This window comes from Hippoglossus hippoglossus, chromosome 11 (genome assembly GCF_009819705.1).
Source record: "Hippoglossus hippoglossus isolate fHipHip1 chromosome 11, fHipHip1.pri, whole genome shotgun sequence".
Taxonomy (NCBI): Eukaryota; Metazoa; Chordata; class Actinopteri; order Pleuronectiformes; family Pleuronectidae; genus Hippoglossus; species Hippoglossus hippoglossus.
Window position 1 is genome coordinate 13987971 of NC_047161.1, and position 15987 is coordinate 14003957.

General features: G+C 42.8%; 1 protein-coding gene across 3 annotated transcripts in view; it reads left to right on the forward strand.

The window, feature by feature from the left end:
• Window positions 1-2859: 2859 nt before the first annotated feature.
• col16a1 (collagen, type XVI, alpha 1) overlaps window positions 2860-15987 on the forward strand; it is a 67661-nt gene continuing 54533 nt past the window's right edge. For 2 of the 3 annotated variants that reach the window (XM_034599376.1, XM_034599375.1), the window contains exons 1-2: window positions 2861-3119; window positions 8125-8244. In XM_034599376.1, coding sequence (XP_034455267.1) covers window positions 8169-8244 — 76 coding nt within the window. In that variant the 5' untranslated portion in view covers window positions 2861-3119; window positions 8125-8168. Of the gene's footprint in view, window positions 3120-8124; window positions 8245-15987 lie in introns of all 3 variants that reach the window. The other variant, XM_034599374.1, reaches the window with a different exon arrangement.

Genomic DNA, 15987 nt, shown 5'->3' on the forward strand with positions numbered 1-15987 from the left:
ATATTTCAGTCCTAGTTGGACTGAATGTTTACCCTAATCAATGCTGGTAAAACCTTTATCTTGATGTTCTCCTTTACACTTGACATCCATTGCACTTCTGTCCGTCCTGGGAGAGGGATCCCTCACATGTGGCTCTCTCTGAGGTTTCTACGTTCTTTTTTTTCCCTGTTAAAAGGGTTTTTAAGTAGTTTTTCCTTACTCTTGTTGAGGGTTAAGGGCAGAGGATGTCACACCATGTTAAAGCCCTATGAGACAAATTGTGATTTGTGAATATGGGCTATACAAATAAAATTTGATTGATTGATTGATTGACTAGTTCAATTGACTGGTCTTTCCAAAAATTCAAGATGTAAAATTCATACTTCCACTATGTCAATGCCAAAGAGAAGGAATCAGTTGGACCTCTATCAGGTTAGGTTCCTTCAGTAATGTGATTCTGTGAAAATAGATGTTCATGGGATAGACTGGGAGCCATGCACTTGGATTTTCTGCACTTGAATTCAAACCACATAAATTAAGATCGGTGGATTTTTTTGATGCAAACTATTTCACTGCTGTTAATTCAGTGGTATTCAAATTTCAACATAAAGTATCCAGTTGTCAGCGTATAGTAACACAAGGCATTCAGATGAACATAAATTAACATTTTACAGCTGTTCTTTGCTTCCATGTTGATGTGCTACCTACACGTATAAAGACATGCACACACACACACACACACACACGCAGAGAGATACTTGACTAAATGTCCAACTGACAGCAGCTGAGTGACCCCCCCACCAATGCTGTCAGTTCACAAAGGTCCCACCAGGGTGAACGTGTAGTTCAAAGGTCGCGAGAGGACTGGACAGCTGCAAAAGTCATTGATGCAGCCGAAAACCTGTTTCCTGTTCCTTTTATCCTCGAGTCAAAGAGGCCTTGCTTGGAGTAACTAAAGCCACATTTCAGGCATGAACTACGGAGCATGGCTGCACAGTTGGGTCTGGACTTTTTCTGAAGGTTGCCTTTCACACATGAACAATGCAGCAGGAGAATCTCTGCTCAGACGTGTTCGCAAGAGCACAGAAATCTCTGGAGCGTTCAGGTGAGTGTTGGCGCAGCATACAGGGCATAACGTATACAGTAAATTCTGCGAAGACGATGTCAATGTCAATTTTATTCATACAGCACATTTAAAACAACTTGGTTGACCAAAGTGCTTCACAAAGCATTCGGTACAACAAGGAGACAGCAACACGCAATACATCAAAATACTAATAGTAAAAATAAAATGAAATAAAATAAAATATAAAATAATATCTAATTGGATATAAACGTTCTCAACTCGAAAAGAAGGCCAAAGAGAAGAGATGTGTTTTTAACAATGATTTGAAGTGTGCTAGAGAGGGGGCAGATCTAATATGGAGTGGTAAGCTGTTCCACAAGTTTGAGGCAGCTACTGCAAAGGCTCGATCGCCTCTGGTTATGAGCCTGTGGGTAAGTTCAGCTGGGTAAGGCAGTGCCGGTCCATTAAGAGTATTAAAAGTTAACAATACAATTTTAAAATGGATCCTGTGACGAACAGGAAGCCAGTGGGGGGAGCGCAACACAGGTGTAGTATGGTCCCTCTTTTTCTTTCCTGTCAGGAGGCGAGCAGCAGCCTTTTATGACATGATTTGTTTTACGGCACAGTGGCACCTTGCGTCGGCCTTCATCACCTAAAGCTCTCTTGGCTTCTTCATCGGTGTCTACATGTGTGGCACAAACTCACCCTGAGATATTTGTGTTCATTTTGTAATTTTCATTTCTGTGTCTGTCATAGAAATGTCATCAACATGCCCACTCGCTCGCGGTGAATCCTCTGGGGGGAGATGGCTGGGCTCATTCGGACATTATCCGACATGGAGTTTTTACTAGGGGAGGAGAAAGTACATTTGTATTCTCACACACAACCCCTCTGGAGAATATCCAGAGTTCTGTCTGACAGCATCTACATTTTTTGTTGCACCCACTTTCTTACCAACACTGTTTACACTTTTTATTTTATGAGGTGGAGGTTAAAGCTAATGAGAGAGTGACAGATAATTGCTCGGTTGAGCGGCTGACCTCTCGACAGAAGACAGAAATAAATATCTCGACGACGTGAGCACTCCTCAGCACCTATCAGGCCACAGCAGCGCTAGATGCACGCATAAATCAAACCAAAGTGATATTTATTTGCCTCCCGAACTATTACTTTACTGACAATAAAGGTGGAATTTATGCAGCTATTAAGACAAACGTGTCGGAATGGTCACAACCGAGGCCACTTTATGGATTGGAAGCAATAAAAGCCACTGATAAAACAACACGGAAGCTGTGGAGCCGGACTTCAATCAAAGGTAAAGTCTGATAAGCAAGTTCATTAATTTTAATGGAGTAAATTCCTCTCAATAATGCACCGGTGGGGCCACCATCGCTCGCAGCTCCTGTATTAATGAAGCGCCCTCACCCTCACAGAATGGAAGCAAGTCTTCCTTAAGACTTAAGGCGGAGAGAGGAAGGGGAGGGAGGAAGATGAGGAGAAGATGAAGGTAGAGGGGTAAACAGGGTGAAGGCCTGAGACTGGAGACTTGCTCCAGGCTCTTTTCCTATAGCTCAGTGGAGAAGGTGATTTCACTGTGGGATCTCCTAGACAGGGAGGGGAGGGGGAACAGAGGGAGAGAGGGGGAAAAAAGGGTGTGTGGGGGAGTTAAAAGAAAGTCAGACAGGGGGAAGAGATAGAGACAGAGGAATAGAACAAGAACAAGTAATGAGAAACTGAGACACAAGCGCAGAAAAAGCAAAGAGAAGGTGAGGGAGGGAGACTGGGGATTTGGTTTGTGCAGCAGCGTAGAGAGAGAGAGAGAGAGAGAGAGAGAGAGAGAAAGAGGGGAGGGGGAAAGTTGGACACGGACTATCTTGCACAAACTTTTTTTTTTTCTTTTCTTCTTCTCCCTTTTCTCCGTGGAAGGAGAAGCCTTAACAAAAAAAGTCAGAGGGGACACGAAAACTCCCACTGGATTACATGTGATTGCGTTTGGAGTTTTCCTTGGATATTTACGCGCATCTATTCCCGGATTAATGTGGACGCACATCTGTGGATTGATCTGTAGTTGAAGGTATGGCTTTTATTGGTGGAGTAAAAGTGAGAGCGTTACTTTTTCAGAGTGCAGTTTGTGAAGTGGCTGTAGTGAAACTTTATTGCGAAACTTTGGCTGCAACAGGCTGCAGACTTTATACAGCACCTGGAAATGGACATGTTATATTGTATACATACTATTATATACTAATACCAGAACGTTGTTGCAAGTTCACCATAGAGCACAATAGACACACAAACACACTGTAACTCTAACACCTAAGGGTATTATCACAGTTTGCACTATTGAAGACTGTGATTATAGAAACCGAAACCCATAAAATATAAGTTTGATAAAACCACTCTCTCCCAGAGGAGATCATTACAGTTATTTCTGCTGCGTGGCCTTTGGAGATATATGAAAGTATTTTATTCTGCTTTGGACTTTTGAAAAACAAACAAACTTATGAACCAAGTTGGTATATATAAAAAAAAAAGATGCAGATTTGCCTTTAATGTCTAATCAAGGCTTCACTGCAGCACACGATGTGGTTGTTGCTGTCAATCTTCGTAGTTTGCATTCAACCCCAGTGGCAAAAATCCTCCTATGAGCCGTTTAGTTTCTGCTACATGCGTGTCATTCAAGGAAAGTCATGTCTGAGCATTTGCACTGTTCCGAGATCAGTAACCAAACTCCAAAAAACTATTTTTCCACAACCTCTGAAAGAAAACAAAGTGCTGAGGAGGAAGCTTGAATGCCACAGACACATCTGCTTTCCTCATTACTCAGCCATCCCATGTTCGCTGGCTTTTGCATCCTGTCATTGCACCCCCCACCCCCACTAAAAGCACCCTAGGGGGCTCTTGAGAGCTTTTTGTGAGTCAGTCTTTCCCTTTGCAAAATTTGGAAGAGTTCAATTTTGCACCTATTTATAATCACCAGGGAGCTACTTCTTCAGAGACGTGTCTGATCAGATCACCCAACTTCCACAACTGAGGGTCATTCCTGCAGTAACAGTTGGAAAATTGCCCTGTTCACATTACAAGCGGCTGTCCTTGAATTTAACTAAATGTTAAGTGTCGCTCACTTTAACCTGCTGCAGGCTACACATGCGATGTGTGCCTCCTTGCTTCCTTTGTTATGGGCCTGCAGCCAATTGTATCATCCACACTTCGCCTGCAGCAAATCGTGTCATCCACTTGACTCTTTGCTTTTACTCAGTTAAGCGGTGAAGTGAGCGTTGGACGATCAGAAATGTGAAGTCGACCTGATGAAAAGCAGCTGGCGTCTTCCCTGCTGAAGGCCGACTGCCATGCATAGCACGGGCCCCACACTCCGACTAGTTCACGTCATCACAGTGGAGCACACTTTACATAATTACTTAACGTAAGTGCATAAAAAAGTGTTGGTGGCATTGGAAGAGGTCAGTGTTTGTGTTCAATTCTCCCTACGTGTTTCCTAATCTGCAGCTGTACTGGTCTGCTTCTCAGTCAGGATAATTATTCATGTAAAGGCCTTGAACACTGCCTAGAATGTTAGACTAGTAAAAACTTGCATGTCATACAAGTTGGATATTGCCTTTACGAGTTTCCAAGTTCCTATTGCTCCTGGCCATCGGTTATCTGGATATCTGGAGTGTGTTATCTAGGCCGGGACAATGCAGTGCAGTCTCAGCTTTAGCCTGAAGCACATCGGAAGCTCCACAGGGTGTAGGTTTATGTGTTGCTGCGTTCATGACGACAAGTCAGAATTACAGCAAGTAGAAGCTTCTGACAGTCTTAAAAACTATCAGCAAAAAATGACAAATCCTGGAAATCTTGACAGTCTGTTGAAAGATGTCAACGTCCAATCTGTCTGTCAGTCAACCAACTTGGTCTAGACTGAAATGGAACAGAAAAAGACATTCATTTTCCACTCAGGAATAATTGCAATTGTGACCTTTGGTGATGCTTTGACTTTTTTCTTCTAGCACCATCATCAGGTCAACATCTAATGTACAATACTTAAGTAATGACATAATTACCAGTGTGGAAATGCACACCTCCTTTTAGTCATAATTAGCAAATGCTTGTTGCTAACACAGCACTATTTTTGGACATGATCTTTGGGGTCTGGACATTTTCCAGAGTTTGAGATTCACACATGAAGAACACAGCAGAAGAGTATCTGGGTCAGACATGTTCACGACAATCTGGAAATGTCTGGAACATTCAGGAGAGGGGTGGCACATGTGTAGACCACGAGGAGGCAGGACATGACGTGTAATTTCGGAAATCATATATTTTATGTTAAAAGCACATCAACACCCGCATCTTCTACGTGTATGGCACGTCTTTATCCTCCTGCGATATTCGTATTATGAAGTTTTTTCTCTCTACCTGTTTGCCTGACAATCTGTTTGTTTAGTCTTTCCGACCACATTTCTGCAACTTCTCTAACCATCAGATATGAATGAATGCATATGTACCTGTCCACCTATTATTCAAGCCTTTCCTTGTTATTCCTGCATCCCAGTCAACTTTTACCGCAATACCCTACATATCCACTGTGAGAGAGGACTTTCTCCGTTGGATTAATTCTGGGTGACGACCCCATATACCGATCGGGAGATTGTTTTCACAGCCCTGCACCGAAACCACTCTGTGCTCTGTGTGTGTTTGTGTGTGTGAGATAGCGCTGGGTAAATTGGGAGCAGATACCCTGTGAGCGAGCTGTCTGTCAATCTTCTTGCTGCAGTATGCTCGATCAAGAGACAGCTGGAAAAGCAGTGAACCCTCATATATTACATGGCTGATATATTTATGCCAGGTTCTCACATTTTTACGTATTACGGACAAAAAAAGTAAAATGTTAGCTTCTGTTATTTAATCATCCGTGTCTGGGTGGCTAATAAGCAATCCTCTTGTCTATCCACAGAGAGGACATGTTTCATTTAATTCTGTCAGACCGTGTTCCTCTACAAGGCCTCGGTTGGTGCTGTTGTTCTGTAAGTGATGGCAATGATGATGAAATGTGTGACAACAAAAATTGCTCAGCACAGAGCACAAATTGCCTCCATTGTTATGGAGGACAGTATCAGAGCCACTTTTGTCAATGTATTCAAGCCATAGAAAGCACTAGAACTGATGGTAGTACAGGGAGTCAAGTAGAAAATAGGTCTGGACCCAGAGCCGATAAGGACTCCTGGAACTACTGAACAGCTCTTGATCTTAAAGTGAGGCCTGCTGTCTTCAACATTTCGAAACATTTGGTCTCTGCGTAGTGATTCTCGGTGTTGTCAGCGCACGTGTCCTCAAGCCCTTTTGTGTTGGAAGACTTTCAATTCTGGCGTTGTTTTCCTTCCTGTATTGGCCTCGTACTCGGTGACCTGATCTGCCTGCTTGCCGGGCTCATTGCCAGCCCCGCTGACCCCGCTTTTATCTGCTGCAGTCAGCTGGGTGGCCACGGAGCTGCGGACTGAGTGCGGCGACCAAAGGAGAAAGAGACACATCCGTAGTAACTCATATTAGGGAAGCCTATTAAATTGTTTTGGATTAATGCCAGATAATAATAACAACGAGCTGTAACTTTTCATTCAGCCCGTGTTCTCTGGCCTGTGATGTATTATGTATTACTCACTGGGTGAACTTTCTTATTACTGTGAATATGTGACATGAAGCCTGTATTAATGGCACGAAGGCGTTTAAAGCTTTAATTAACCTTCCACCCATTAAACTCTTCTTCTTGCTGTCTACTTTTACTTAAAAGGGGTCCATTGTTGTGTCCAACAATTTTGCACACCATAGTAGGATTGCAAAAAGTTCCTGTTCTTTTCATGAAATGCTAACCCGGCCCTTTAAAACATAAGAAAACAAGAAAAAGCAACTACACCTTTAGTCAGCAGTCCCCCCAAAACCTGGATGCATAATTCACAATGTGGGGCATGTCGAGCTTCCCTTGTTATTTCCGGGGATAATTTGAAACCCTGTCCTCCACCAGATTGTCTGTTAGCAGCAGCACACTGCAGGCAGCCGGGTCAGTGTGGTATTCACACCGTGTCCTCGGCCGGGCAGGAGCACCACATTGTGTACCCCTGGGGGAGTGTGGGGATCATTTCTCCTGGCAGACGGGACAGGTGTGTGTACAGAGACACAGTCTGCTCGCCTGCCCGCCCCGAGGGTCCCGCTGTTCCTGTAAACACTGCAGAGTTATGGGGTCCTCGCACATGCTGAGGGCAAGTCCAGGTCAGATGGGATGTGTTTGTGCGAGTCGGAGTGGGCGGCGTGTGCATGTGCTCGCATTCTTGTGTGTGTGTGTGTATGTGTGTGCGTGTGTTTGTGTGTGTTTTAGTAAAGCAGAGGGGCTGTGGAGATGGAATACAATGATTACCTAGACGTGGCAAGCATCTTAATCTGTGCATGAGTGTGTCCGTATATGTGTGTGCTTGTTGTTAGGCCACGTGGCAGCATCTGCTGCAACAGAACCACGGCTCCAATGGAATAGTCTCCAGATGTGTTTGTGGGTTTTGGCCCCACTGTCTGTTTGACTCTGGACCAGCCAGTCTGCATGTAAATCACTTTACTTTCATGTGTGCACGTTGCTTTGTTGTCTGGCATATGCAGTAGGTATTTGTTTACTCTCTTCCTGACTTAAAGAATGGCTTCATTGCTTAGATTCAACACATGTGTGCATTGTTATGTACTCTACTCGTCTTATCTACACTTGTGTGTGTGTGTGTGTGTGTGTGTGTGTGTGTGTGTGTGCGTGTGTCGCGGTTGCCCAGTCAAAGGCCAACCAGATGGACAGGATAATGACTATGATCAGACTTTACAGAGTTACACTCCCTAATGGAGGACATTCTAGTTCATTCATATGCCACGAACAAAGCCCACGTCACACCACGTAATTAACACACCAACTATGGCTGACTCATAAATATACATCAAAGTCTATTTAGCAGTCCAGCATTGTGTGCAGCTGTCGTCAGAGGTAAAGGACGCCGTGCAGACAGGAACACAGACAGGTACTGACTTTCTCTTTTTTTTTCTGCTTGTTCATCCATCAGCTGGTGGCCCGAGGTGAGGTGTTTTTCGACGGACGAGTGAAACCATGTGGCTCCTCTGCTCCTCTCTGACTCTGCTGGCCCTCAGCCTTGGATCGTGCGACACGCTGACATCGGAGCAAGGTGAGTTGGTTCAACTCTTAACAGTGGTGTTGTGTGGTAAGTATGTTGGATTTAGAAGGAACAAGATGCTTTGAAGTACAATTCAACAAGTCTTGGAAGAGAATAAGATGAGAATATGGTTAGCGCTTCCATTCCTGGTCGTTTTATTTGAAGCTACTGCTAGTAGGTGGTTAGCCTCACATAAAGGCTGGAAATAGGGTAAAGAAGCTAGCTTAGTCAGTGTGTGTTTGTGTTCCAGTCCATTGTTCAAGGTACATTCAGGAATAATTGGAAAAATGACTTCCTGACTGGAAAAAATTCACACGAACACCACCTCAAGTCGGAAAACATGTAAAAGTCTGCAAAAATGTTGGTACACGAGTTGCTTTGCTACTTGGGAGACAAGACCTTCTGAGGAGCAATGCTAAGCTAAGTAGCTGCTGGCTGTAACTTTACATTTGTGCTGAGGGAGCGGTTTCAATTTATACATTTTTCTAATTCTCTGTGATCACCACAAAAAAAGAGATTTAAAATAAAAGTAGTACTCCTTCCAAAATGAATATGCTAAATTGTTAAATCGCTAAATAATTGCCTTACATCTGAAGCCTCCATGGAGCTGTAAACTCCTTTATTTATTTAATTTAACATTACTGCTTCCCACTACAAAAGCTGTGAACAAAAGGCGACAAAAACTGCTCTCAAACAACTGTTTCTCGGAAAAGTCCTTACATCGTCATTTATATGATGACAAAAAAATCATAAAGGATCAAAAGCAATGCCTTCTGGGACAAAAGCAATCCTTTTGAAAGTTGATTTTTTTTTAAGCTGGAGCCGTATGCCTGACCAACTGATCATGGTTTGAAACCCATCTGTGATGTGATGGAAACTGTGTCCATCTGTGTCTCTGTGTGTGCGACGGAGCCCAAGGTTACATTGAAAATGGAGCGTAATTACAGTTTATGTGCATTTGATGCTGGTTGCCGCTGGTGGCTGTGTGGTTAGGTTGGGGGCAAAGAGGCGTGCGTGTTTACCATGTGCGGTTGTGTTCCTCTTCATGAGCCTTCAATCAGACAAGGCTTTACTATTTTTTTTTTTCAAGGAGAAACATGAGTTTCAAACATCTGTGTTCTGCATGACACTGCAAAGCATGTTGAAAGAGTATGTTGGAAAGAATAGGCAGATGTTTCTATTTGTATCCAGATGTGTGTGTGTGTGTGTGTGTGCTACAGAGACAGAAACAGACAACCAAGAAATCAATAGGCAGAGAGGTGAATAGAAATCTCTTTTACTGTTCAAGTTTTTTTTTTGTCATGCTCCCGAATCACATCGTCAGCGTGCTCTCAGGGGCCGACTCTGCAGTATCACTCGGGGGCTGAGAAATCCTCCATAGCTTGTGGTGCTCTGGGGGGAGCTTTGTCAATGAGGGGGGTCCCCCTAGGGAGACCCTTTACAAAGCTTCTCAGATGAGACTGAGTCAGCTTGCAGCTCCCCTGAGCCCTCTACTCCAGTGGTTGGAAGAAAGTGCCTTTTCAAGTGCAGCACAACAGCCGTCACCACACTATCACTATTCCTCTGACTCATCCAAATCTCTTCTTACTGGTAATTTGCTGACATAACTGCGGGAAAGCAGTTTTAAGTAAAACTAGTGTGGAAGAGTCAAGCTGGGGGATTGCAGCGCAGTTCTGCAGTGTATCAGCCAGAAAGACTAGTCCCCATTGCTAAATTAAAATGCTGAGAGGAACTGCCTTTAGCAAAGTGTTGCTGATGTGTTTTTTTCGTGCACCTTATGTAGTCTAAAGTAATGGATATATATATTGACTTATATTGACTCAGGCTTCTGCTGTCTGAATCTGAGCTGAGCTGTGTGAGTTTTAGTGCCAATGAATTGTAGTAATACGCTCGTTTACACAGAAACAGAAGTTGGAGAGGACAAGCATTCAGCAACAGAAGCAGCCCAGTCAGAAATGATTAAGGCCCTTGAATTCTTTCCACCTTCTGTTATGTTGCAGCCTAAAAAATTGTTTCAAGGCATTTTATCCAATCACGACAAAGCTATTGCGAAATTTTAAAACGTTTTGTCTTTTGAAACAAAAAGAGAAACACATTAAAGAATTCAGAACCTATTTTATGACACTTGAAATGAAGTTCAGCTGCCTCCCATTCATTATCTTCAAGATGTTTCTACGCCTTGATCTGAGTCCACCTGTTTTAACATCAAGAAATTGGACATGATTTGGAAGGGAACCCGTTTGCCAACATAAGGTTAATTTAAGGTCTGAAAATGCATATCAGAGCACAAACCAAGCCATGATGTTGAAGAGACTGCCTCCAAAGCTCGGAGGAGGCACAGAAAGATCGGAAAGGTTAGTTAAAGACTGCTGTATTGTGGGTTCCCAACAGCCCAGTGGTCTGATTCTTAAATGGAAGAAGTGTGAAAACACCAGGAGTCTGCCTAGAGCTGGCTGCCCGGTCAAACTGAGCAATCTAGGAAGAATGGCCTCGGTAAAAGAGGTGACCAAGAACTCACTGGTCACTGGCTGAGCTCCAGTGATGCTGTGTGGAGATGGGGAAAAAAAATCTTCTGGAAGGACAACAATCATTGCAGCACTTCACCAATTTGGGCTTTATGGCAGAGTGGCCAGATGGAAGCCCGAGTGTGAGAAACTAGATTTTCTGGTCTGATGAAACCAAGATTGAACTGTTTGGCCTTATTTCCAACTGTTGTAACAGTGAAGCATAGTGATGGGAGCATCGTGGTGTGGGATTGTTTTTGCAGCTGGTAGACTGGTCAGTATTGAGGGGAATCTCAATGCAGCAAAGTTAACACATACTCCAGATATCCAGAGCACTCAGGATTCAGGGTGAAGATTCATCTACTAACAGGACAATGACATTAATCTGTTAATGGCCACCTAACAAATGTTATGTGCACAACATGTACTCTTATTTTAGCTCTGTTTTGGTCTCCACCCACTCCTGTGAAAAATATTCACCAGCGCTTTTGTGGAAATCAGTTGCCTATATTTATATAGGTTTGTTTCAATGAACAAGCCCATTAAATTAACACTAGTGATTTGATCCTTTGTTGTATCCATTGTTTTAAAATATAAATTAGACTTATGAAGCTTTACGTGTTCATTTTATTAGTGAACCATGTTAACATTTGCATGTTAGACGATTGAAACAGATCCCATTGCTGATCGGCAATGTTCGGGGCTGATGGGTATGGGCAAGGCGTGACCAGGCTAGTTTGGAGTTTATAGAAGGCGTTGTCTGATCGTCGCTGGCAAGAAATGAACTCGAGCAAAACGGTTGTAGCTTCCTCAGGAGTGCTGCTTCATGAATGAACCTGTCCCATGATGTCTTTACTCTCCATGGAAAATATGTCTAGTTACATCACACCTACCTGCAAAATATCCTAATTAGAATGCAATAACTTTAAGCATTAGCTCAGTATTTAAGAATGTAGTCCCATCTGCATAGAAATATAATATGCCAGTTTTTTGTCCTTTGCCTTTTCATCTGATGCTCTCAACAAGCGTCACTAACCAGTATGTGCCTACACAGAATACCAGTGAAACAGCACAATCCCTGTTCTGAAAAGTGCTGAGTATTCTGCATGACGTGTCTTCTTTTATTGTTGTGAAGATCTTGTGAATGTGCATGTCCTGAGCTCAGTCTGTGTGTGTGTGTGTGTGTGTGTGTGTGTGTGTGTGTGTGTGTGCTCGTGAGAGTGCACTGAATGTGGGCCAGAGGCCTACAAGGGGAAAATGAGTGAGCTCATCCCACTCTAAGTGCAGCATTTTAAGCCTTTCCACTCCTCTGTACTGCAGTTTTATCTCTGGAAAACCACCAGGAATGTTCCCTCTCGTCTGTCTCATTTGGCCGAGAGGGTAAGTGAGACACACACTGTCTCATCCCCTCCCTTGTTTAATCACCCTCTCAGTTTGTTATACCCCCATTTCAACCGCAGATAGGCTACGTTGAATCATCCCATTGAATCATCAAGCCAGCATGCCCCTCTCCTTCCCTCATGTTGCATGTGTTTAACAGCCCCCGGACCTAGACGACTCCTCCTGACTCTGACTTTCTGCTAATCAGCAGACAAGGCCAATTATCTTAGAAAGCCTCATTGTAAAGCACATTGAACAACCACCTGCACACACCACACACTCTCTAACACCGTGAGACCACTTCTGACCTCTTCTCCCAAATGAAAGCTCTCTGCCAAGTGTTCAACTTTGAAAACAGAGTTGAAACTCTGACGCAGTTGGTTTCAGTAAACTCTGGCCACAACAAGATAATCAGAGATGAGGCTATGGATTCCTAAACCTTCTAAAGTTTACAATGTAAAAGGTAACATTACGTATTGCAGCTGGGATTTTGCACATATACAGTACACATTTCTGAGTGGTGTATCTTTGAGTGGTCTTTGATCTAAGGTTATATACGAGTTTCCTTACTTACTGCATACTGAATCATATAATCAAATCCTCCAGATGTGTCCTTGTCTGACACCTTTTCACTTGTTTACCATCCAAATGAAGTGTAAGCCTGTACAGTATCTATTAAAAAGTGGCGTTTCATTTTGCTTAAGACCTAAAATTTCCTGAATTTGTATGTTTGGCAAGGTGGAGACTTGAGGGAGCACACGCAGCAGTGTACTGCATGACTGCCAGTGTAGTATCGTTACCTGCTTTGGCAAGATTCAAACACAACCCATCAAAGAGGAAGTGAACCCGGCCAAGACCATCCAATCTCTTTAAGGCTACATGCAGCTACTAGCGGGATCCTGGAGTGACACTCATACTTTGAGCTAATTAGCTTGTCAACAAGCAAATGTGTTGCTTTGATCACAGCTTGAGAGGAAATGGGGTTCAACTTCTGCAGCGTGTCCTCTGCCAAAGTGCAAGAGTCCACTAAAATATCATCCGTCCTCTGAGCTCTATGTAGAACTAGTTCCCATGAGCAAAATTCGGACACTTTAACAAGTAAACACAGCATTTAACTCAATTTATGATTATAAAGTAGGTACAAATCGTTTACTAGTAGGATAATCCCACATGCAAACTCAGATCAGACAGTTTTTTTATATATATATAATTTGGGGGCTTTTTATTACCTTTGATGGATTGGACAGAGAGTAAGCTGTGAAAAGGGGGGACAGAGGGGGGGGGGGGGACATGCGTAAATGGCAGCGGGTCGGAATCAAACACGGGCGGCAGCTCTACCAGGTGAACTATACACCGCCCCCAGATCAGGCTTTTTTTTAAACCTGTTCTTCGGATCTTCGGAAGCACCAAAAAAAGCAAAGTGCAAGATCTATTTAGAGGCTGAAGTAAAGAGAAATGTTTTAAGTTTTCTTTTAAAGACATTCACTGAACTAGCTTCTCTGATATCTAGCAGTAGTCTGTTCCACAACTTTGCAGCGTAAAGTACAAAAGCTGCAGCTCCGATTTTCTTTCGGCTGTTGTTGGGAACCTCTCATCAACTTGCTGCAGATGATCTCATTGTTCTCAATGGGACATAGTTAACTAGAGAGTCAGCTATGTAAAGCGGTCCAGTTGATAAGGAAAGGTTTTCTAACAAATTTGCCATGTCAACTTTATAAGGTATGCAGTCACAAATTGTTGCACTGCAAGTCTAGATTCAGTGGTATATTGTAGGATATTGAAATCTGCCCCTTTGGAGAGTTTTCATCCATTTGTCCGTCTGTATGTCCTTTACACGCTCAAGTGCACTGCTTTAGCTTTGGCTCTACTAAATCAGCATCAGCTATACTTTGAGCTTGATACCCACATGTTACCATGCTTACGTTTATAGTTAGCAAGTCAACAACTTTGTGTTTTGTGATATGATGATAGCTCAGCCAGTAGAATGTAGAGTATGAGCTTGTCAAACTGTGTCTGAAAATTGCAATTCAAGAAACAACAGCACATACAGTATAGGTGCCAACTTCATTTCTACAGGTTGGACTGGAGTCTGACACAGTCTGATAAGAAAAACATTTCCTCAAGAGTCCTGCTCTGGATGTGCAAGTTGCTTTTCCTTCAGTAACACCAACACCCATTGCCTTTCCTTACGCTCTCCCTGTTCTTTTTTTGTTTTTCTTCTCCACCTACTTCTCTCTTGTGTTGCTGCCCACTTGCCTCCAGCCAGGATCTCTCTATTCCTGACAGAGCCTTCATCTCGATTCTGTCTGATGGAAATGGGGCTGTGATGAAAAATGAACAATAAAGGCAAAAAGAAAGAGTAAGCAGTGGCGAATGGTAAAACCTACCATCTCTTGACTTCATAAAAGAAACATGAAGATAAGAGCTAGGCGAGTGTGTGTGAGGCTGCGTAAAGTGTACATGAGCTGAGTTAGCAGATAAGGGTTCAAGATGGACCAGTCCAGTTACACTATGTGTGATAGTGTGTATGTTTGTGTTTGTTTATGGGTGTGTGTGTGGTGTGGGGGTGAGAAAAGGATGTAAGACACAGTGTGTGTCATAGGGCTCAGAAGACACTAAACCTATTGATGTTTTCTGTTCTCTTCTCCCTGTTGTATCCGTTACATTGTCCCGAAGTCACTTTCAATTTAAACTATTTATTTGACTCTTCGTCTTAGGTTCCTCTCAGCGTCCCACAGCACCACTGTTTGACGTCTCCTTTTCCACTCTTTAATTTGCAGTTTCGACAGCAATAAGACTTTGACACACTGTGCGGTACAGACAGACTGAGGCATGCCGGGCTCTTTGTTTTCAAACCAGGACGAGCAGAAGCTGCAGGGTGTCGAGTGATGAACTTGATAATAGTTGATGAAGCGCTAAGTGTGATTTAATTCTTTCTTGAGCCTTCCTCTGTGAAATTAAATTCCTTAAAATCCTAACTCTTAATTAAAGTCAGTTGGATCTTATTATTTGAGTAATTATATGAGACTCTTTCACCTCGTTTTGATGGGACTTCCAGCCTGGATAAATTGTGTTTGGAAACAGACAGTGCCTTTGCATGCTTCAAGGCAACTCTCCCTGCAGTGCGCTCCCTGTTTCATCACAAAGAATTTCTCAACAACTTCATTACGCTGAATCCATGAGACCAGAAGACATTTTTTGTTTGAAATGCATTATTATATTCAATGTATAAGAAAAGTTCCTCTGTTCTTCAGACTCTTCTCTGTCTCCTTATCTTTAAATAAAACAAACCTTGCATCTGAATAAGAACCTAAACTTTAGTTCTACTAGAATGATAATTAATTCACTTGTAAAGGGTGACATCATTGGTGAACTGCATTGAGTTCTGTTACTAGCACTGCAATTGGCAGAATTGGAGCAAAGCTCGACTTCTATGCTGCATTGGAGGCACCAGCCAATCGAATCATGTTTTAAACAGTCAATCTAATCACGTAAATGCAGAGGATGCAAAGCCAGCCTGTTGAACCTGATGTGTGTTCATCTGGTTGTAGATTTTATTTTCAGAGTACTTCTCTTCACCATTGTAAAGTTAAAATGGCACGGTACCATATTGTGTCAAGCCTGAAATTGTAATTACGCTGGTACCAAGCGTCGGGCACATCCACCGTCAAGCCAATGCATACATGTTGCTGTATCTGTCAGGCTTTCCATCCTCAAACATTACGTACTTAGTTTACAATGAAATATGTCTTTAATTTTGATACTTAAATTAAACAAATATATGCTTTTAATTTGTAGTCACTCGCATATTCTACAACCTGTAGCTAGTTTGTCTCAGCTAATGCGATAACGCTAACTGTAAACCTCCTTC